The 24642-nt window shown below is 40.3% G+C and overlaps 2 protein-coding genes across 2 annotated transcripts in view; one reads left to right on the forward strand and one right to left on the reverse strand.

The window, feature by feature from the left end:
* armh3 (armadillo like helical domain containing 3) overlaps window positions 1-6750 on the reverse strand; it is a 126861-nt gene extending 120111 nt beyond the window's left edge. The window contains 2 exon segments of the mRNA XM_048252072.1: window positions 4786-4898; window positions 6652-6750. Of these exon segments, the coding sequence (XP_048108029.1) occupies window positions 4786-4898; window positions 6652-6745 (207 nt within the window). The 5' untranslated portion in view covers window positions 6746-6750.
* A 10859-nt stretch (window positions 6751-17609) lies between these two features.
* The window catches only part of ogal (O-GlcNAcase like), a 91960-nt gene continuing 84927 nt past the window's right edge, over window positions 17610-24642 (forward strand). The window contains exons 1-3 of the mRNA XM_048252315.1: window positions 17610-17771; window positions 21323-21374; window positions 21528-21625. Coding sequence (XP_048108272.1) covers window positions 17729-17771; window positions 21323-21374; window positions 21528-21625 — 193 coding nt within the window. The 5' untranslated portion in view covers window positions 17610-17728. The remainder of the gene's footprint in view (window positions 17772-21322; window positions 21375-21527; window positions 21626-24642) is intronic.

Raw genomic sequence — 24642 nt, forward strand, 5'->3', positions numbered from 1 at the left:
ACAAAACTAGACATGTGATTTTGGGGAACTCTGTGATGAATGGAAGTGAAATATATGACGATCGAAAACTCATGAAAACGCACAATCTGGACATTTAATCTTAAAACTCTTTGTGCTTTTGATGGTTGCCGCTTTGGGTTGAATCAGTGACAAATGCACATCAGGTCACGTCAGGTCCTTTTTTTCATAGCATGTCTGTAACAAATGTTATCATTATCTGAGGTCAGGCTATTAACACATTGAATGCTGCGCTGTTTTCGGAAGCTTTGGCCCAGAGTGCAAAACCCATTTTCGTGGGTTTATCACTAGGTGGTAGTCTCGCCAGGTCTCGCTAGGTCACTTCCCGGAAACTTTACAGGCAACACTTCATATTTCATCAAAGACGCTACATCTCCATAAAACAGGGATTTTGATGAAAACTAGCCACTGTTTAGCTTGGGATTTCTTAGGAATAGAGGCATGTAGAAATAAACGGGTTGTACCCACTGAGAGCTTAAAGTCTCACCCTTTAAACAAGCTATAGTATGTGTAGCTATAACATAGAATACGCTGTGGCTCTACAAAAATCATCAACAATGATCAAGATTGCTGGCACTCTGGGCCAAAGCTTCCGAAAACAGCGCAGCATTCAATGTGTTAATAGGCTGACCTCAGATAATGATAACATTTGTTACAGACATGCTATGAAAAAAAGGAAAACAGATTTTAAATGAGCTTGAAAGCAGCTTCAAGGTGGTATCAGAATCTTAAGCATCACATATGGTTTAAGGCGAGACACTACAGGTGAATAGGGTAAAATTTTTAACAAGCAGATATCACTATGAAACTTCCCCAGTTGATTACTTACATTAATATGAGAAAAAAATGTATTACAAGTTTGCTGTAATTTAATGTTTACATATGCAAATTAGGCATTATCTAATTAAATATGCGCTATTTTGCATACATTTTAAGGCACGAAACCTGAGCATTGGATACAGCCAAGTTCAAAATTATGTTTTCATTATGTTCAGATATTAGATGGGAAAACATTTACAGAGGGATTTATGAATATCTACTTTTGTTATCCTGTAAATCAGAAAATTATGTCACTAGCCCTAAAAAATCGCTTTTTCCATGTTTTTAGGCATAAAATGTCATGTAAGTCAGGCTAGGAATAATATATCAACAAACCCCTCTGTAGAAATCTTCACATATAGTTAGGCATAAGTCTAGAAAGTTTGGTGTATGTAATGTGCTTCTGAAGTGGAGTTTTTGAGCTCAGAGTGTGAGCGGAAACTCATTTTGAGAAAACAGCCTTGAAAGACAGCCAATGAGATTCCGTTCTCAGCCTAGACTCGCCTTTGAACTTTCGCGATTGGTTACTGATACAAAGGAAGTGTCCATATATGGATCACATAGCGTGATACAGGAAAAACAGAGCTTTCCAACGGTAGTACACATGTTATGTTTTGGACCACGGTCGCGGGAGTGCATGCAAGGTTAGAATGCTAACTTTTGCTGAATTTAGGAGAAATATACAGGCCGAAGTAGACACAATATAATGAAATAAACACCTAAATGTGTAAATCGGACTTTTTTGTTGTAGTAGTGTGATAGAATACATGCTAAGGTAACATACTAGCTCAAAATCTCGAAATTGACCAGTGCATGAAAAAACGATGTTTTCACCTGCCGTGTCTCGCCTTAAAATAGATATTTCACAGCGCTAATTGTGTTTTGCTAGGGTAATCATGTTGGTGCTTGCTAGGGTCACATTATAGTGGTGGTTGCTAGGTTGTTGCTAGGGTATTTAGCATGGTTGCTAGGGTGTTGCTAGAGTAATTAGGATGGTTGCCAAGGCATTGCTAGGGTATATATGGTGGTTGCTAAGTAAAATAATGTGGTTGTTTGCTATGGTGGTTGTTAGGGTAATCATGTTGGTTGCTATGGTGGTTGCTAGGTTGACATTACAGAGGTGGTTGCTATGGTAATTAAGATGGTTGCTAGGGTGTTGTTAGGGTAATTAGGATGGTTTCTAGGGCTTTGCTAGGGTACATTTGGTGGTTGCTAAGCAAAATAACACGGTTGCTATGGTGGTTGCTGGGGTACTTAAGTTGGTTGCTATTGTGGTTGATAGGTTGGCATTACAGAGGTGGTTCCTAGGTTGTTGTTAGGGCAATTAAGATGGTTGCTAGGGCGTTGCTAGGCTACATATTATGGTTGCTATGCTAAATAACATGGTTGCTATGATGGTTGCTAGGGTAATCATGTTCGTTGCTAGGTTGACATTATAGTAATGGTTCCTAGGTTGTTGCTAGGGTAATGAAGATGGTTGCTAGGGCGTTGTTAGGGTACATATAGTGGTTACTATGTTAAATAGTGCAGTTGCTATGCTATAGATAGGTTGCTAGGGTTGCTGGGGTTAAAGCCAAACCATGTGTATACAGGTCATGTACATGGCTTCGCGCGGTCCCATCTTTTATTACATGACCTTAACAACTGGTGCTAGCTAGGCATTGAACTGGGCTTGATTCAAGGATTCCAACATTACTTCATTTTTGAAAATCGGACATACGGGTCAAAAGTTACATGCACACACCTTCACAGACACAGACAGTCCAGCCCAGCCCAGCCCTGCTTTACAATTAGGCAGCTGCCAGATGGCTTAGAACTCTGCCAGGTGCAAGCAATCAAGGCTGAGAGGCAGTTAGAGAGCTGCGATGTCATTAAGGAAATTCAAATCCTGAGCATTCCGTCAAATCCTTTCATTTCAATGGGGGCAAAAAAACGCCGAAAAACCGGGAATAACACAAAAACGACAAGGGGCAGTCACACCATTGTTAGAAGCACACTACTCCGGTTCGGGACAGAATTTTTGGAGTTTGAACCGTGTCAATAGCTCAAACGGTCTAGGAGCAGTAGCGTTCCCAAAAAGTGGGTGAACGGCCCTGATCAAACCCACTATTAAAGAAAACTTAAGAACAATAGTGGGCTTGCTTGATCAAACCCACTAATAAACTTGAGAAGACCAATAGTGGGCTTGCTTGATCAAGCCCACTAATTAGCATTCTAAAAGTTTCTGACTTAGTACTCAGTATAGTCCTTTCCTCACTTATTACTAGGGCTGGGTATCGTTCAAATTCTTCGATACGGTGCCAATTTCAATACCTTGATTTCGATGCCGGTTCCTAAACGATACTTTTTTCCGATACCATATGTTTGTAATTCAATTTCAACAACAAAAATACATTCTCCTTTAGTGTTGAAACAACTTAACATTAAAATACAAACTTTTTTGCATGAACATCTGTAAAAATATTACAAATTAACAATATGTAAGAGATTATTGCTGTATAGGCCTACTTAACATCTGCAGTATTAAAGTGAAGACATGTAAATGTAGCCTAACAGATTAGTGCAAAATGTTTTAAGTGCAAGTGGCATTTCGTTTGGTTGGCATCCACCTTAATGTAGTGGAGCCACATTTTGATTTCTTTGACATTTATTACACTAAGTGAAAAAACGATACACCTCTCCGGACAACACACCGGTTTCTATACAATGTGTCCATGCTTTTTTTTCCTATGGTAAAATAACACTTTTGAAACCGTTCCAACCGCGAGGTTGTAATGTAAACAGAACTAACATTAGGCTAAAACAGAGACGTGAACCTAGTGAAATGAAACAACACAGAATGATCATTTGATTGTTTCAGCACACTCCGAAGAGACCCAAGGTTAGTGTTCATGGAATATGTAGTTATCAATGAGCATTTTAAGCCTTAAAATAACTTTGGACTGTAACTAGATCACCTTTTCACTTGCTAAGTTGAGTAGGCTAAGTTAGTTTTAATTGACGAGAATGAATGAATACTTCCACACCGGTGATTTCAAAGTAGCAAGAGGGGCTTTGATTTCAGTAGGTTGATGTGTATATTTTATAACTGGCTGCAGCCTAAAATTAGAGGAGTGTTGACGCTGCAGTTCAGCACGTGCGTGTGTGTTTGTGCGTCTTGGCATACATGGACGTGACATTGGGGGTGTGGCTGCATCGTCGATTCTACTTTTAAGTTCGAAGTTCGAGATTAAGATGTAATTTTGATCAATTTCGATATAAAATCGAAATCATGACACCCTTAACCACAATGTACCTGTGTCCTTGACTTGGCTAAATGTTGTAAATGTGTCCTTAAATTGGCCAGATGTTGTAAATATTGGCTTGTTTCCACCGAGCAGTACGGTTCAGTACGGTACAGTACGGTGCGCAATTATTTGCATTTCCATAGGCAGAATTTGTGAAAGGTACCAAAACAACCGACCCGTACCGTACCACTTTTTGGCACCCTTCCGTTGGGGTACCAAGAAAATCATGGTACGGTACAGGTGGAGCTAGACCAGGCTGGATCCACTGCAGTCATTGATTGGGTGACAGAAAATTGCCGTATGAAGTTTAGGGCATGGAGGTATTATTTTTACTTTCAAGTAGTAACAACAAATTTGCACCACAAATCCCTTAACCAATCATATCGCCATAAAGCTTACAACGTGACGTTTATGAGGAACTTGGTTGGGGCATAGCGAAAGTATTAGACTAAACGTCATCGGTACTGGAGTAATGAAATTAGTATGGCTCGAAGAATAAGCAGAAGAATAAAACCAGCACACCCCAGTACAGTGCTTTGCATACCACTGTAATTAAACATGACAGTTCACTCATTCTGCACAAATCAGAAGAGCAAGTGCAAATTGCAATGAGATTTTTAAAAAAAAAAGAAATTGAAACGGCTGATAGTTTTGTTCTTACCGCAAAGATATCATCATACATCAGAACAACCTTCTCCTTTAGTGGCTTCTTGGAGGATGATGTCCGCAGACCCAACAGACCCACTTTCTTCTCCACCTGAGCCATGGCTGTTTCTGTAGTAAACACACAATGTAGGTTTCAGTGAAGAGGTAAATAGTTTTGCAAAAACACAATAGCCCCTTTCACACTGCCAAAATTCCTTCGAATTTATGAACCAGAATCGTGGAACGCCTGTCCCTTCCACATAGACCGAGCTGGAACAGCGGGACGAAGTGTCTCGCCAAATTCACTACCAAGCAGGGTAGACATTTTGCCGAGAAAATTCGTTCCGGCACCAGTGTGAATGCGTTAAGGCGGAAAGGGGAATCTGGGCGGGTGTTTTGATGACACTACATTATGTCCAGCCCACCACAGGAGATTGCAAATCAAACTGACTGATCAAAAGCAGCAATAGCAGAGACAGCACATTATGATGATAATCTTTAAATTCACAAAGTTTCCAATCATTTAACTGCTAGAGTTGTAGCTGTAGCTCGGAATGCAATCAGTTGCCGTAACAGGCTATCCTAAAATCCAGCGATAAAACAAACCATGAACTCATGAGCGTCTGTCCTATCAAGCTTTTACATTATCACATTATAACTGCTGTTAGCCACATGACATTTAGAAGCTAGACATGGCGAGCATAAGTACCAGGCTTAGAATTTCATAATTTTAGGGGCAAGGCCACTTGGCCTTCAGTTGGGCATATTTGGTAGGAAGGCTACATGTCAGGGCACCAAGGCCAAAATTAACTATACAGTAGGCTATATAGTATAATATTACCCCATGCATTATAGCACTATAATATAGAGGTTATTACAGATACTCTAGTTTATTCAAATGAAATGTTGCAGGATAGCCTGCTACCACTGCTAAAAAAAATCTAGATGAAACACTGCACTGTCTCCCAAAATCATTACTTTCAAATATGTTCAAAGGTGGGGAATCAGGCATATTCATAGCCTAGGTATACATCACCATCCTTAATTGAGTCATAACACAGGGATGTCCAGGGATGAATTAGGCCTACTGAATGGGCCTACTGGAAGCCCAACCCTCTGTGTGAAGTTACTTCTTCTCCACCCAACTTTTCTCTTTCCAGAAAACTCACCAGAAGTCAAAATGTGTGGGGTTACTTAGAAAAAATCATACAGGGGAGCATGCCCCGGGACCCTCTATCCCTATCGTTTATCGTTCCAGGTTATTTTGAGTGTGATGACACTTCAAATAACCTGGAACGATAAACGATTGGGTAAATTGCGGGCGGGCACATCTGCAACAGAAGGAGGTAGGCTACTGTATGTGAATTCAAGCGGCAGTCAGCTGTCCTCACCAGCTAAGAACAACTGTCTGTAATAATTAGGCTACAGTCTTCATATGTAAGTAAGTCTAAAGTGCATTGCTCTTAATAGTCGTAACGTTAACATTCGTTTTTAGTTACCAAGCGTCTAACTGGCCTAGTATACGATTTTTAATTAAATTGTAGTTAAAATAACTGTTGTTAGCTTCTGTTTCTAATCAGCTGTTGTTGGAGGAAATAGCAGTACGAATTAAATAACTAATGTTAGCGTTCAAACGCCTGCGTACCTTGACGGCTGACCATGTTTATTCTCTGCGATGTAAACTTTTGAAAACACTTTCATCTCGGAAGTCCATTCCTTGTAATGTTGTCGTTGCCTACTGTTGCTGGTTCAACTCAACTCTACTCTCAAGAGAAAGCACGACGCTCATAAAATCAACATGCTATGCTGAGTATTACAACGAGCTCTTCACTATGACCATAACCATAAGCTTAATAGCCCTTATTACATTACATTTACTTACTCTTCTCGCCTTCTTCTTCTTCTTCTTCTTCTTCTTCGTCTTCTTCTTCTTCTTCTTCTTCGCTCAACGGCAGCACGCATCCTCTTTGTTGCATTGCTGCCACCTTCTGGATCAAGCGAATCTTTCAGGAATTCTTCAGGGAAAGTCTAATAAACGGGCTCTTCCTTCTTGTTTTTATCGCAATTGCCGCCACCTTCTGAAATGGACTGTGGGTCTGAATAATTTATTTCCCTACACTTTAATTATCTTTATTAATTCAGTTCTTCTAAAAAATGAAAAGAAAAACCTAAAACATAACTCTCCAGAATTCCAAATATAATTTAATATCAAAGGTATCTCTTAATCTTCTAGCTGATGGATTAACTGCTGCCTCTCATTACAATATCTAGTAGCCTACATTCTTTAATAATCGTCCAGGCAAAGTAGGCCTGCGGTTTGACCCAAAACTATTTTTTATATTTCAATTGGTGATCTAAACACTATAGTAAAATTACATGAAAATCTAGTTGGTGGAAATAATATTTTACTATGTTAAAATGAGGGTTGTTTTTATGCATTCTAAAGAATATTTGACGCCATGGAATTTTAGAATCTTGCATTGTTGAGTAAAATTCTTTTATATTTTCAAAGAGTTGTTCAATTTATCATCATCATCACAAGCCACATACGGTAATAAGCATGCCAAACAACATCTAATTCAGTGGTTCTCAACCTTTTTTGAGCAAACGCCCCTGACCTTTACTTTGATCTTTAGGCGCCCCCACACACACACACACACACACACACACACACACATACAATAAAAAAAAAAACTACACCCCTGGGTAGGCTATAGGCCACTCACACTCATGCTATATTGCTTAAATAAAAAAACGAGCCCATTTTTGTGCTGTTTTGGTTTCTTCTGGAATTATAAGAAAATGTCCCTATGAGCCTATTTTATTATTAAGCAGATTTAGCCCACTGTTAGAAGCAATAGGAGACTGGTTGGGTAAACACTAATAGCAATATTATAAGACGCCACCAATCCGTTCTCACTTTGATTGAAGGACGCATTGAATGCTGATCCCTCAGAGACTTGAAGTAGGCCGGATCTTTGGATGCTTTGTTGATGTTTTTGAATTAAATGTTCCTGTAACCGCAAGGGTTTCATGGCCTCATTCGACAAAATGTGATCGCAGAGCAGGCACATAGGTAAAGTAGTGTTCGGTGAAGGAATAAATCCATAATTGATGTAATTTGCATTATACTGTCGGCACTTTTTCTTGCTATCCACCATGTTTGTTTGTGTTGTTTTATTAAAGATTAAGACGTCACAGTGAATTGTGTACATTTTTATTGGTTATTGAACTGTTAAGCTGTGAACTTGGGTTATGTTTGTCGGCGTTACTATAGAGATGACGATAGCTGGGGCTGGGGGATGTGAGTCCGGGCGTGTGCAGGCCCGAACTGCACTGTAGATAAACAGTAAAATGTAGCTGGGACGGTAGAGGGGTTAGAAACCCATGAGTGAAAATAGCCTATTTATTTCAGGTAGCCTATTTTTGCACCAAAAATATGTGAAAACCATGAAAGTTTAAAATGTAAAAATTGTCGTTCTGTCTTCCAAATTCATGAAAGGTTTGGTATGAATGTTGAGTCATGTCTCATGAAAGTCATGAATGCTTTATGTGCAGTTTATGACAGCTGCTATGAATGTGTTATGAACTCACCCGTCAAGTAAAGTGTTACCCCAATTTTCAGATGAAACTTCATGGCTTGTCCCACCCCATTTCTCTGCAGTCACATGCCAACATGTGACGTCAACGTAATTGATCCAACCGCCATATTGGATGTCATCAAAAAAAACTTAAAAGGCATCAAAGTTGGCAAAGTTTGTCCGATTTTCACAAAACTTGACGCAGATGATCTTCAGACCATGATTCACAAATGCATTGCTTTTTAGAACCATATTCAAAACCTGTCGCCCGTCACGACCAATCAAGTTTGGCGGCGAAGCCACCAAACAGGAAGTGAAGTGATATCTCACCAAGGCTTTCACGTATCAAAACCAAACTAGGTATATGGGCTCAGGACCCAATCAGGAGGACGCTCAAGAAATGTGGTAAATTTTGACCACTATGTGGTGATATATAATCACAGGAAGTGGGCTCATATTTCAGCAATGCTTTCATGTATCGAAATCAAACTTGGCTCATTGACTCGGGACCACATCCTGAGGACATACAATAATTTTAGCGACGTTTGACCACTAGGGGTGCTATAATTTGCACCACTTTCTCGTATCGACACCAAACTTGGTACCTGGACTCGGGACCACATCCTGAATAAGGACAATAAATGTAGTGACCTTTGACCACTAGGGGTGCTATAATTAGCAAAACTTTCTCGTATCAACACCAAACTTGGTACATGGACTCGGGAACACATCCTGAAGAAGCACAACATATTTAGTGAGCTTTGACCACTAGGGGCGCTATAATTATCAACACTTTCTTGTATCGACACCAAACTTGATATGTGGACTCGTGACTACAACCTGAAGACGCACAATAGATTTGGTGATGTTTGAGGTATGCATATGTGTGGGGGGTTATTGGGGTGTGTGGGAGAGGAGGTTTATCTGTGTATATGTGTGTGTATGGGACAGGGGGTTAATTGGGTGTGTGTATAATGTAACAACATTGGGTTGCCATGACAATTCCTGCTCAACTGCTTGGCCCCCACATTGCTGCTTGCAACTATATTATTATTATTATTATTATTATTATTAATATTATTATTATTATTACTTGTGTTTAGTGACTGCAGAGAAATGGGGTGGGACAAGCCATGAAGTTTCATCTGAAAATTGGGGTAACACTTTACTTGACGGGTGAGTTCATAACACATTCATAGCAGCTGTCATAAACTGCACATAAAGCATTCATGACTTTCATGAGACATGACTCAACATTCATACCAAACCTTTCATGAATTTGGAAGACAGAACGACAACAACTTATCAAAATAAAAGTCCAGCAATCGCAAAGCAGCATTGCCGTTTTTGTTACAAACCTCTTACCTGATCACGTCACATCTGAGTCAATGGGCTACTCTAGTGCCAAAAAGACAGAACAAGGCCAAGCAAATCATTTTTGTTTCATAAAAATGTATTTGTTTTATGATGTAACCTTTGCTGATGATTTCTCATCTTTTGCTACTGGGAATGTCCAACCGTTCCAGGTTACATAAATATGGGTCAGCAAAATGTAGGCTAGTTTACCTCCCAGTGTTAAACTAGGCTAGTTTACCTCCCAGTGTTAACATATTCATGAAATATTTAGCCCATTGACTCAGATGTGACGTGATCAGGTAAGAGGTTAGGAACAAAAACGGCAATGCTGCTTTGCGATTGATGGACTTTTATTTTGACAAGTTGTCGTTGTTCTGTCTTCCACATTCATGAAAGGTTTGGTATGAATGTTCAGTCATGTCTCATGAAACAGTCATGAATGCTTTATGTGCAGTTTATGACAGCTGCTATGAATGTGTTATGAACTCACCCGTCAAGTAAAGTGTTACCAAAATTGGTATGGAGCATAGATATGGATGATATGGATGTTCTACAAAACAGTCCTCACTAATTCCCTATTAAATAATTTAGCAATTTAAACTATCCACCTATGTAACTGTTCAGCCATTCCAACGATATTAAACCACCAACTACCTAGCAACCAACATAGCAACCACCTCAAGTACCCTAGCAACAGCCTAGCAACCATGTTAAATACCCTAGCAACAGCCAAGCAACCACTTCCACAGTTACAACCTAGCAACCAATATAGCAACCAATGAGATTAACCTAGCAACCAGGGGTGCGTTTCCCGTACAACTACGGAGGTTAGCTTTTTACTAATGTGGTACGATGCATCGTTCAACTAACCAACATGTAAGTTACGACTGTTTCCCAAAACCGTCGTACTTACATAGTACTTTGTTAGTTTGAACCATGTTGGTTTCAACCAACATAGTTCAGACTACAATGGTTGCAGATGTGTTCGGAGAATGTCGGGCTATGTCGGTTAGATTCAATAGGCCCCAAGCTATGTATGCTTTTTAAAAATATAGGCTATTAATAATAATAATAGGCATAATAATGATAATTTTAATAATAACGTCACAGTCTATTGAACGTAGCATACTAATTAGCCTAATCAGGTGAAGCATAAATCACCAACCGAGCAAATGTGAACAAATAAGTTACACATTTAATGAAACACACCGAATAGCCTATATATAGGCTAAATGCTGGCCAATATTTTCATTTGTTGTAGCGTGACAAGGTGGCGTGAAAGATAGACCTCTGCATTTCGGATCTTGTAGTCGTAGGTTCAGGCCTGGATAATGATCAATTAACAATGGTGTTGGAATCTTAGATTACACTCAATCACTAAATATTCCTATGATCGTTTAGAACCTGTAGTCCTAGTTTTAACTACTGATTGGAGACCATATGCTTACTAGCCTAGGCTTAGGATACATGTATATTATGTTCTATGAAAATTGGCATGGTTAGATTAGATTCAACTTTATTGTCATTGTGCAGAGCACAAGTACAAATACAGCCAAATACAGTTTGCATCTAACCAGAAGTGCCAAAAAGGCAGAAAAGTGCAATGTGATATATTAAGTATAGACAGGACAAGAAATATAGTGCAGTGTAGACAGTAGTATACAGTTGGTTTGCAGAAGGTGGTTTCGAGTAATATAAATTAAATATAAATATGTGCAGTATCTTAGCAGTTACCTTACAGTAAGAGCAGAATAAATATGGATATGTAATATGAACAATGTTGAACAACATGTTCTTGTGTAAGTGCTTTGGGTTTCACTCTGTTCTAAAAGCGCTATATAAATGAATACTTTACTTTATGATTGCCCTTCCTTTCACTGGAATATTTTCATGCCTTTATGCAGCATTTGCCCAATGTTGCCCTTGTTATGTGTTTTCATTGTGACACTGAAAACTGAATACTGTTACCACACACAAGTATTTCATGATATTTTAAATGCACAGATACAGATTTTTTACCATTACTTTTCATCCATTGTAGTTATGAAGTTGTGTGTTGAATCACAACCACAAAATGACAGTTCACATAGCACAAATGTTTCAATGCTCAAATGGTTGAAGGATCTGCGCCAGCTGTACCAACATACACACACACACACACACACACACACACACACACACACACACACACACATACACACACACACACAGTGTTACTGTAGGTGCTGCTCATGTTGTTGCCTTCTGCTGCTGAGATAGTAGCAAAGTCTATACTGTTGTTTTCAAATGCATGTCTATATTCCCTGTGAGTGCACTGACATTTCAAGACCTACTTTATTCCATCAACCCCCTATGATAATACAAGCATGTCAACTGCTCCATCTAGGAGCCCAACAGCTGGTGGCAGAGGCGCTGGTACAACAACGCCCATAGCCGGACCCGCGTTGTTGTGGTGAGGGCCTTGGGCATGTGGAAAGGTGTGTGAGCAAATCCGCTGGTGGCCTGAAGCTCCATCCTGCAAAGGCGTGCAGTGTAGTTTTGGTGGCGGCGCTTCTGCAACATGGCCCTTCAGGATCACATCCCACTGCCGGCTGATGAGGAGCTGTTAGTGGAGGAGGTGGAAGAGGTCATTCCAGTGGCTGCTGCACACCTTCCTGCTGGCCTGGAAGCACACTGGGAATTAGTTGCACATATGTTTGGCCTAAACACCCAAACCCCACAATTCCCTGCCACATTACCTGTTTTTTCCCCCTTTGTTTATGTTTTTTACATTCCTTTTAGTTTGGTGGGGGTGAGTACTTAACTTTCCCACCATCACTTTCTCCCCATGATCCCTCCCACACACACACATGTTCCCTATGAGCCATGACATCAAAATACATACACAGATTGAAAGGTCACAAAGCAAAGGCAACTTACCATTTTTCCGCCTCCCATGACAGGCCTACCCATACCTGGGCCATGAAGGACAAGTTAAATCAGTGAAAATCATGTCACATTTTGACACTGACCACAGCACTCTGCATGCTCACTTAAGTCCCAGAGGTCTTAAAGTTCTCCAAGCGAGAGGCTACTCAACTTCACAGCAGCATTCTCCAATGTCATTGTACCAACATAATTCAGCTATGTGTTCAAATATCAAGATCATATAATAACTGAGAGTAGCCTAACTTATACACCCACTAAACATAGCTTGTGATCAGACAAGATACAACACAAACCCCACTCCACACCCATCGACTCAGTCTTGAACCCCTGACCTCTCTCATGTAAAGCACACACGTTACAGTCTCTGCCACAGCACAGTCACTTCTCCACATTATAATGGGCTGTAGAGTCCATATACCGTTAGCTATGTGTATGATTAGCATGCTTCATCCAAACACACTTAAAGGAGAATTCCGGTGTGATATTGACCTAAAGTGTATCGAAACATGATACCGAGTGTGAACATATGTCTCATAGCCCATCTCGGCTTGTCCCATGCACTCCAAAATCTGGCTAGTTAGCCGATGCTACCAACATCTTTTTCAATAGTGGTGCTTGACGTCGGGCTAACCATGCAAATAAATCACTGTTTTACACCCATTTACGAGGCTCAATGTATCTCCACACTTCATTGGTTGACTTCGAGGGCCTGACATTTTAAGCGAGACATTGAGAACTTTTGAAAAGCACTGGTAGTTTACTTACAAGGCGATTTATACAGACAGTATCTTCACGAGTTTAGCGTTTGCAGCCATCTTGAATTTAGTCCGATATAATTCGGGAGCAGCGGTAAGAATGAACAGGTATGATAAGGGATCAGATTCCAAAAATAATTCAGTGGAAATGCATGGATTCCAGTTGCTGCTACTGGAAGAAACTGGAATCCATGCATTTCCACCGGAATTATTTTGGAATCTGATCCCTTATCATACCTGTTCATTCTTACTGTTGCTCGAATTTATCGTGACTAAATTCAAGATGGCTGCAAACGTTAAACTTCGTGGAAGATACTGTCTGTATAAATCGCCTTGTAAGTAAACTACCAGTGCTTTTTCAAAGTTCTCAATGTCTCGCTTTTAAAATGTCAGGGCCCCAGGAAGTCTACCAATGAAGTGTGGAGATACATTGAGCCTCGTAAATGGGTGTAAAACAGTGATTTATTTGCATGGTTAGGCCCGATGCCGAAGCACCACTACTGAAAAAGTTGTTGGTAGCATCGGCTAACTAGCGCCAGATTTTGGAGTGCAGGGGACAAGTCGAGATGGGCTATGAGACATACGTTCACACTCGGTATCATGTTTCAATACACTTTAGGTCAATATCACACCGGAATTCTCCTTTAACATACGACTACAATGTAACGTTATCCTTTTATAACAATTACAATGCTAGCCTCACATACCGTTGGCATTCAAAAGCTTTATCACCAGATAACTTAACTTAACGGGTGTTCGAAAGAATCTGTGCTGACACATTAGCATTAGGCTGCATGTAAATTCACGAATAATAACAACACAGATGATTGTGGTCACCATAGCACTTCACCACAGGCCGCTCTGTTGTAGGCTAACTCCACAACACTTCACTTTCCACTGTATCACATAACGTTGTCCAGTAATGTGCAATTGTAGCTTCCAGCAATGCTATGGTATGGTATCCCACAGCAATGTTATGGGATCGTTTAATGGCTACCTCTCATCCATCTGTCCTCTGCGTGTTCCGTCATCAGGGTTACGTCGTCTACTATGGTTCTTACTACATACTACAGGTCGAGAGGTGTAGCTGTAACTACACAACTTTTACGATAGTGGTTCGCGAACGTTAGTTGCTGCTATGGTTTTGGGAAACACTGACGAGTGTCCGCGATGCATCGTACTATGTAAGTTCCACCACCATAGTTCACACTATCGTTTTGGGGAACAGTTGTGTCGTACTTACATAGTTGCAACCATGTTAGTTGCTACCGTAGTTAGCAACGATGCTTTTGGGAAACGCACCCCAGCATAGCAACGATCAGCAACAACCTTAAGTACCCTAGCAACAGCCTATCAACCACTTCCACGATGACAACCTAGCAACCAACATAGTAACCAACATGATTGCCCTAGCAACCAGCATAGCAACCACCATAACTATCCTAGCAACAGCCTAGCAACTGTGTTGGCTAACAATTTATCAAATACTCCTGTTATTGTCGTCAACGACGTCGCAGCCTACAGGAGTATTTAATAAATTGTTAGCCAACACGGTTTTCTGTTCATTGATAGCCTTCTCATGAGCTCGCTTATATTTGTTGAGCATAAATATGCCTAGAGAAATGAAAACGAAGAAAACCCAACTTTGTTCTAAGCTCCTTACGTAAATGCAATAGACACATGGGGAGAGGATGCTTTTGGAAAAAATAAACCATGAAAAAACGAACCACTTCACTGTTATGTTAGTATTTTGTTTGTTGCTTAAAAACGTTGTATATGATGGCCTTGAAGTCTTGAGTTAGCCTACTGAATTGGCTGGTAGCCTACCATAAAGTTTGTGCATGCTCTCTCTCTCCAACGCAAACCAGATTTGGGGTTCCATAGCCAAGTAATTCTGCTACATAACGTTGAAAACAGATAAATGTGTTTATTCGAAGCACACATACAAATACTGTAGGTCAATTTCAAGTGTGCACTTACGTGACTACTTCAAGTATTAGCCTACACACAATAGATTTTTCTTCTTTAGCCTACATAATGCATAGGCTACACTTTGTAAACAAACAGCGGCTGTGACAGGCAGCGGCCGCATATATTCTGCGTCATATCTCGCATCTTGTGAACTCTACAAGCCCCCACCCCTCACTCGACAACCACACGGAGATTCTGTAATGTGCGTGTATGTCGTTCACACATAGGTCCGTATAAGGTCAGTATAAGGTCCGCAGGTTAACTACCCTGGAAATCCAGAGTTCTCGCGAGAGCACAATTTGAATTGTGCCCGCAAGATACTCTGGCCATGAGCAATGATCCAAATTTCTTCTATCTCTCGAGTAGGGCTGTCACTTTTGTGAAAAAATCCTGTTCGATTTTTGAGACATAAGTGTTCATTGAATCGATTGTAAAATCGATTTTTTATGTCTAAAGACGTTTCCATTTTCAACGCCAAATATAGGCCAATCCACAAACAACTGCAGGACCAACGTAAAGAGGGCGCTTGTAGACGCAAGCCAGCAATATTTCTGATTTATTGGCGTGAAGTTTCATGCACAATGACAAACAGAAGTGCAACATTCTCGAAACCAGTAAGCCGAAAGGACTGCCATTACATCAGTGACATGACTGCAGGCTTCAACCTAGCTGTGTCTGTGTTTACGATTAGAAATGTCAAACAAATTTCGCCTCACGTGGGAACTTCGATTGCACAGTTTATAGCCTACCGCTTTGTTCTTCTCCATAGTATGATATACCAAAAATCCGAAGTACTTCCACATCGAACTCCTCAAGTTATTAGGGCCCATCACTCGTCTCTCTACATGTCGCACAGGTTGATCGCGTCCATTTTTTGGCAAAACACGAGCAGCATAGCAGCTGATTGAAACAGCTTTTCCCGGTGCGTAAAATTGGTGGTAATTTTCTTTTTAGCGTTCGCAATGCTTTCTGCACTTCGGAATTATTTTATATTTGGTTAAAATCGATTCCCTATTTTAGTTTTCGAAACTTGTGCTGTTTGGTCCAATCGATTGTGCAATCGATTTTCGAACGTAAAGTGACAGCCCTACTCTCGAGTGAGAGGGACCAATCAAATCGGTGTAGACGGGACAAAGGCGAGCTACACTGATGACTGACACTGATGAATTGTTGTGATTGGTCGTAGCGTTATCCAACTGCGTGCAGTAAGAGTTTCAAATGCATGCTTGGTGCCGCCCCTCGAATTGGGCCATTTTCATTACTCGTGGCCTGACCCTTAATCTGAAAGATTCCAGGGTCTGGTTTACCAGGCTACAGGTTAACATCATATCTGAATCATCCGAAGGGTAGGACCTTCGTTTGACAAACCTCCGCATATACTCCGGAGGTTATATCTGAAAGCGCTTATTGTGTCTCAATGGGACCTTCCTGACAAATTAAAGGTTAAATAAAAAAAAAAATCAACTCCTTTCTGGCCTCTGGCATTGTCCCCTCCTGCCTCAAGCTTGCTACCATCACCCACTGAAAAAATGATGTGCATAATACAAACTTTCTACGGGGACTTACTTGACCATGACGACGGGCAAGGACATTGGTGCCATTTAGATTAGATTAGATTAGATTAGATTAGATTCAACTATGTATGATTCTCTCTTTTCCCTCTCTCCTGCCCTCCCTTCTGCCACCCCTGCCCTTCCCCCCATATCTCTTCCCAGCTGGCCCCAAGCAGTGGAGTCTCTCTTTTTGCTGTGGTTTTTCTATAGCTTTCTTCCTGTTAAAAGGGAGATTTTCCTATCCCCACCTCAGTGCTTGCTTTAGCAATTAAGGCTCTGGGCTCTTTAGAGACTAGTAGAGAATAGTTACTGGCGCTATATAAAGAAATACAATTGGATTGAATTAATTATATATTTAATTTTTTTTAGATGTAAAATAAAATGTAATTTGGTTCAAATTGAATATGAAATAAACTAATGATACACAGAAAGATAGCTATCGCCTTATGTGATTTGGCTTGAAAGGGATAGAATCTTTTAATTAACTTATTGTCTACATGACTTTTACTTTACTATTTCTCTTTATCCTTAGCAGTAAAACAGCCCATTTAACTTGAAGGTGCAATAAGGAACTGTGGTGTGGTTCATATGTGCTGCAAATAAAAGACCTTTGGTCTTGACGGAAGGACACTGAATTTTGACCTCATCTCCTCCCACAAAAAGAAATATCATTTCAGTCTCAAGAACATAATTGGTTGGAAGGTCTACTGTCAGTCCTTAATTTGAAATCTGCTAATTAGTGGTCAAAAAGTAAGAGTGTAAAAAACATTAGCCACTCAAGCCATTAGCCAATTGTACGTATATGTCATCGGCCCATGATTGAACAGAAAATGAGTTTTTTGAGTGGTGTGGTAGAGGGTGAGTACATTTTTCAAAAGTACTTATTTGAATATTAAGAACAATCTCAAGCTGTAGGCCATTCATTAACGAAAAACAACAACCAATGATCTGGCCCTTTCAATCTTGATAAAATATGTTTTTGCTTCCTTCCTGTCATCTGATTGTTTTAAATCTTCACTTTTCAAATTTCCTCACACAGTGCTGTATGTCCATAGTCTATATGTTATGATAATTTGTGGTGATTGGCCTCTCAGAAATCTAGCATGTTTACACCCATTCTGGTGTAAAGTCGCAAATGATCATAATAATAAACATCAAGGGAAATATGTCATAGTATAAGGGAATTGTTTGTCAGAGTTGCTAAAATGTCTATCAGATGGTCAGCGACGAAGATGGCACCTTCAGACAGCAGAGTCAAGAACATAGTATGAAAATGTTAGTGAGGTAGCTAACTAATTCAGGGGGGAAGCCTATGGTATGGTGTATGTATGGTATCTGTAGATGAGAACACTTCTCCCAGGTTTACATTAACTCTTTTGTGCCCGTGCCGAACATTCCATTTTTGGTGCTGGATGACACAAAAAACCTTATTTCTTTATATATTACATACCATCAATGGGATATACAAACCATTTTAATCAGAAGTATCAGTTCTATGAAATGATGTAAAATACATATGGTAATGTTGATATAGTAATGAACAGTCTTAGAAAATCTTCTCCAAGTGTATATCCAAAATTGGTCAAAATTTCATTTCATTCACGTAAAAATGAATTTAACATATTTCTCTACAAGATACAAAAAGATATAGAGTGTATGAAATACCGTAACTTGTAGATTATTTAACGAAAAACTATTGGAATTGGAATATCCTTAACCTTTCAAAAGTTATGATACATTTTGTGATCAGTGTAAAAAAATGCAGGAAACGGGATTTAGAATGTTGACAGAATTCACATTCTATTTATTTGGCCTATAAGAATAAACCATTTATTTGTATATAAGCAAATGATGCAGGCAATAAGAATGACATAAAAAACATACATTACCAGTAATACAGGTAAAGTAAATACACTGTATATTTATTTAAGACCAGTTTGGAATAGAGATATAAAATACATTTGATTCAACAGATACAACTTCCTTATATAAATCAGTATAATATGAAAACTATATACTGTACATATATAAAATATATGATAAATACTGGTTTATGAAAAGCTAGGAATACAGTCAACTTCAACATCACTCAAAAATCAATGTATTCTAAACATTTAAAAGTAGATTACATAGTAGAATAAGCCTGTGGAGAATACACTATACACACACACAAACTCACACACTCACACTCACAGTGTGGGGGAAGGGGAAGGGGGGAGGGAAGGGGGTGGGGTGGGAAACCTGAAGGTTGAACACAGAAGACCTACAGTATGACTCAATACGAAACGCATTCCCTTCTGCAGAATGCCAAATCTGAAAGCAATTTTCTTTATCAGTAAAACAAAGTTGCCTACACTCAGGGGCCATATAAGCTACTTTAGTTTTATTTTCCTTTTTATTTTATTTTTTTATAACAAAGCCAACAATTTATCTGTGGCTCCTGCTGTACAGGAATATGTACTTGATGGAAAGATGACAGAGTAGTAGTTGGAACAGCTGAAGGAAAGGCTGAATTGACGGAAATGCCTGGCTGCTGTCGTGATGAATTTTCTCGAAAGGTTCAATACCAGATTCTGCATTGCGCTGCCAAACTTGAAATAATAAGAAACTATTGACAACGGCAATGTCCACAAAGTGGAGAACAGGCCTTTTACGCCACATCTGTGTTTTTTGGAGTACACAATATGTACTTATCATTTGATCATGTATTTGTTGTAATCGCTTACCACAATAGGCTGATGTACAGGTTTTTTGTCCTGAACTGAATTGTTCTTCATTAGTCTGCATACATCAGTCGAATCATTCGCATTATGGAAATTGGAGAGGCAGGTTACTGCACAACTGTCCTTCCATTGTACTGCTAAGACATTACCCTCTATTCTTCGCCACCTCATGTTCCCACAACATCATTTTGAGGTGGTCCAATGCGGTTTCATAAGACGATCTTGATTGTTTTCTGTAGCTGGATCTACTACATGCAGAGCAGCCAACAATGCTTTGAGGCGATTATGCGACATAAACAATTTGGCCCATGGTCCCTGCAGAGACTTGGTTCCCCAGTAGCAATGGATATTAGGGAGGGAAGTAAACCCCATGTAAATGATCAATCCCGGAAGCCTGTGAAACTCTTCTGGGGGTCTCTTCATCCCATGTCCCTGCACTGTTTGCATATGGCGGCATACTAAGCACAAGCTTCCACCCCTTCCAGTTTGTAAAACCACATATGTCTGAAACAATAGTGTGTGTAAAAGCATAAAAAACGTCTATGCAGTGTTTTAGTGGCAGCCTGCACCGCCCTACGCACGCCATCTAAATCTATACACTCTTCCTCCATCCCCTCATGGTCTTCAGCATTTTGAGCGCAAGCTCATCGGCAGTCAGCTGCCTCTTCCTCTTCTGATGTTTGTGAGCAAGGTGTCCCACAGCATTCTATCATACAGCGAGTACAGATGAGGTGGAACTCTACACTACACATGTTGGTGAGGATGATCAAACAAAAACGATTGACCCACGATACAAAGAGTGTCCTTTGGTACCAGAAATTCTGACAAAAGTGAAAACCTGGCTGAAAGAGGCTATGGAGACCAGTCCACCAGATTCTGTCACTGAAACTCCATCAGAGGAGAGCGATTCCAAGAGGCCAAGAACAGAGGACCAAGTACCCTGTCTCCTAGATTCGCTTTACGACACGGTGCTCCTTCCTTCATCAAAGGCTAGCTTCAAAAAGCTTGAATAGTACTTCAGAGAGCCTGTCATTGACAAAAAGAGTGGAAATTCATATGGTTGGTGAAAACACAATACCAACTGTTTCACCAGACTGTGAGCTTTGGCAAGGCAGTACCTCTCCTGTCTACCCTACTCTGTGGCGAGCGAAAGAGTGTTTTTTGGGCTTGAGTTTCATTTTTCCTCAAAATATAATTTGTGTGCTTGCTCAAAACAGTTTTCTGCGCTCAAATTGTCCTGCTCACTCATAAAAGAGGTACAAATGTAACTCCATACATTTCATGATGAAATGGTCGATGAAACGGTCAAGTTATTGACTTGACAAATCTGCCTTCAATTAGAAATGGCATTTGCTTAGCAATGATAGTGTTAAAACTGTTATTCATGCTAATTTGCATGACGGGCTGGTTGGATTAAGCTTGACGGATCCCCTGATAGTAATGAAAAAACAACAAATAAACAATGTAAAAGAATGTCAAATTTATTCTGGGTGCTCGCTTATAAAGAATTGGGTCATTCTTTTAAGAACTAGCTAGGGACAACAGATGATAATCAGACACAGCTAATCTTTGCTTATTAACAGTACTTTTGTCTGTTGATTTGTGAGCACTGTCCCCTTCAAATAAATAAACGCAGTTATGCACATTCCTCTTTTATCATATTTTAACCTTTGTTTTATTATCTAGGTTTTTATGGCCGACCATGGACTATGGAACAGAGGAGAGAACTTTTCAGAAGGTATGGTAATAAACAGTACCTGCCTCTCAGTAATCTAGTTTGAAAAATGGCCTTACAGATATATATATAATATGTGACATTTCAGTGCAGATATGCATCACCTCAAATATGTTTGTGTGTGTGTATTTGCTTCTTTGTTAATACACATATTAGGGAACAGAAATGGGGGTTGAACGCATATCTATATGCTCCTAAAGATGACCTCAAACACAGAATGTATTGGAGAGACCTCTATACTCCACAGGAGGCGGGTAAGGAGGCCCTTATCTCTGCATTGTAGAGTTCTTGTATCATACATTCATAACCTTTTAATATTATCCCAGAAGTTACGGTTTTCAGATCTGTGGTCTTTGCAGCCGAAGATTTAGATTCAGCTACCCTATTTTTGTCTCTTCATCTGAAGAGTGTGCAAAATAAAAAGTTTGCTAAACTAATTGTATTAGGCAATTATTCATTATATTGCAACTATTCAAACTTTCTGTTGGGTGGATTTGAAAAATGCTTTCTTGTTTGAAATTCTCTGCTAGAGATATAACTGCTCATGCACATGTTAAGGGCATGATTCTCTTGCACTTGAATATTAACACATTTCTATGGGATGATATTTGTGTCATCAGTTGCCCATTTCCATTATGGGGTAAAACCCGGGTGTCTGGGGGAGAGTATCAGGGCCCTATGGTGCATCCGGTGCAACGTGGCGCAAAGCGTGATGCAAGTCTTATTCATATCGTACACCCAGTCAGTGTGCACAGGGTTTTTTTCAGGCTACGTTTTCGATTGTAACCCCTTGTCAGTCAATAGTGAAAGTTGTAGAACTGTAGAAACTGTAGAACTGTTGACTATGAGACCACGGTGAAGTTAGTAGAAAGGCGAGTGCAGAATACATGTAGGCTGTCTGCTAGTCACAAAGGTTTTAAAGTAAGTAGCCCACTATTGGAATTGTGCAAGCAAACCCCTTCAGATGGGGACTGTCAAAATACCGACGGGCTGTTTGATGTTGCGCTTCTGGCTCTTAAAGAGAATGACAGATGTCATTCCCATTGGTGTAAAGGATGTTACGGCCAAAACACGCCCAGCACCCAGCATTTGATCATGAAATCACAGCATTAATATTTTATATTGTTGGTTGGTTTAATATTGTTGCCAATGAACAGTCGTTGTCCTACCCCATGGGTCTCCAACACGTCGCTCTCAAGCTCAGTCACTTGCCAACCCCTTCTGAGCTTGCCATTCAAAGTTCAATCAGGTTGAACTTTGACCGCTGCGCGCTGTAAATCATTGGTATTTGGGGGGCAGTGGTAGTGTAGCGGTTAAGGAACTGGGCTAGCGTGCAGTAGCCTGAAAGTTGTCGGTTCAATTCCCGGCTTCCACCGTTGTGTCCTTGAGCAAGGCACTTAACCCCAAGTTGCTCCGGGGACAATGTAATCCCTTGTAATATAGTTGACATATGTAAGTCGCTTTGGCTAAAAATGCGTCAGCCTAATGTAATGTAATGGTATTTTTCGCTGAGCCCAGCGGCAAGCACAACAAAAAATTTTGGGATGTTACCTCAACCAAGAGCAACCTAGCGGCGAGCGCAGCGAATACCGCGTACAATGTGATCTAGCCTTTATTATGTATATCTATGGTCCGCCTCCCTGCAGCCAGTGACGTCAAGGCACGCTCAGATTGCTGCCCAAAATGCACAGAAGGCTTCCTTGTCGGCAGGCGTGATCTCCCACACAGCAATCACCCTCGGGAGAGAATAACAACGTTTTAATACTTCGTAACCCTTGAGCTGGCCCATCCACACTAAACAGAATATTAATGTTTTTACTTTCCTTTAGCAGACGTACGATCGCGCATATCAGCTGTCTCCTCTCTTCAGTCAGGCTGCACAGCTCCAGGAAGTCGGCACCCCTCGGAAAAAAAGCAGTTCTTAAAACTTAGGACAGACGACCGATGGCCCACTAACACAGCAAGACAACAGATAAGCAGTGATTACTTTCTTTCACTGGATCGGTAGTTTGCGTCCTCTTAACAGCCAGTCAGTCAGTCAGTCAGTCAGTCATCCAGCAGTCCATCTCACATCAGCTGTTGCTTCAGGGTCGCGTCATCAGGCCAGCTCTGAGTTCCCTGCTGTCTCTACAACCTCCCCTTTCCCTATAAAAAGTATTTACCTCCCAATTCTCCCAATCACAACCCCTCACACACCCCAGTCCAATTAGTCCATCCACCAACCACAGTGTTCCCTCATGAGAAACCAGGAAAACGTCACAGGAAATTGTTCATTGTACACAAATAAGCATTGTCAACCCACATCTAAGACATTTACACTTGGAAACCCCAAAACCCAACATTTATGACAATAAACCCTTCATGACTGTGACATAATTCCTGTGTCTAGAAAGCGGTGTTGTTTGGTGATTGTTCCGTTGTTCAAACACTGCAGTATTAGTGATGTCAGGCGTCAGTCTGGCGACCAGTTGATGGCACTCAAGATGAATGAATATAAATGTAAAACGTTATAAGTGAAATATTCAGTTGGAGGGTGTTCAGTTATGAATATATAGTCATTAGCAATTAAAACATTGACAACCACAAAATATCCATGAACGGCATGCAACGACTACTCTTGACCGGCCATTCCAACCACCAAACTTTCCGCCCATGTGTGCAATTGAACAATGCAATTGAATTGCATTGGAACTTTCTAGAAACACCAAATCAAATGTTTACAGGCAACACTTCATATTTCATGAAAGACGTTATATCTCCATTTCTAGAAAAAAACAGCTATTTTGATGAAAACTAGCCACTGTTTAGCTTGGGATTTCTCAGAAATACGCACTGAATAACGTTTGGCTGTAGCCGCCGGATAGGTACCCGCCCACCAACATGTACGCGCATGAGAGCTCGTGCCCAACACGGACTTTCATGCACGGAGCTGGTTCCAAATGCTCCATGCCGCGCCATACTTGAAAATGGCGTATGCTAACATGCCGAAGCTAATCTGCACGCTCTTGACCCCCTGAGTGGACCTCACCTTTCTCACATTCACCTCAATGCAAGTGAATGTGAGAAAATAATTATTTTCTGGTCCCGTTTAAATTGTGCCATGAATGTCAACATATGTTGTCTGTGAATTTTTAATATCATTTTTCATGTTAAGAATTTGACAGTATATTGTATGATTTTTCGGCTAGCAGTTGTGGAAAAGACATAACGAGAAAGACTACAGTAGCTGCTACTAGCAATTTGCTAACATGCTAGTTAGCTAGTAGACTCC

Source organism: Alosa alosa, chromosome 9 (genome assembly GCF_017589495.1).
Source record: "Alosa alosa isolate M-15738 ecotype Scorff River chromosome 9, AALO_Geno_1.1, whole genome shotgun sequence".
In the NCBI taxonomy this organism is placed as follows: Eukaryota; Metazoa; Chordata; class Actinopteri; order Clupeiformes; family Clupeidae; genus Alosa; species Alosa alosa.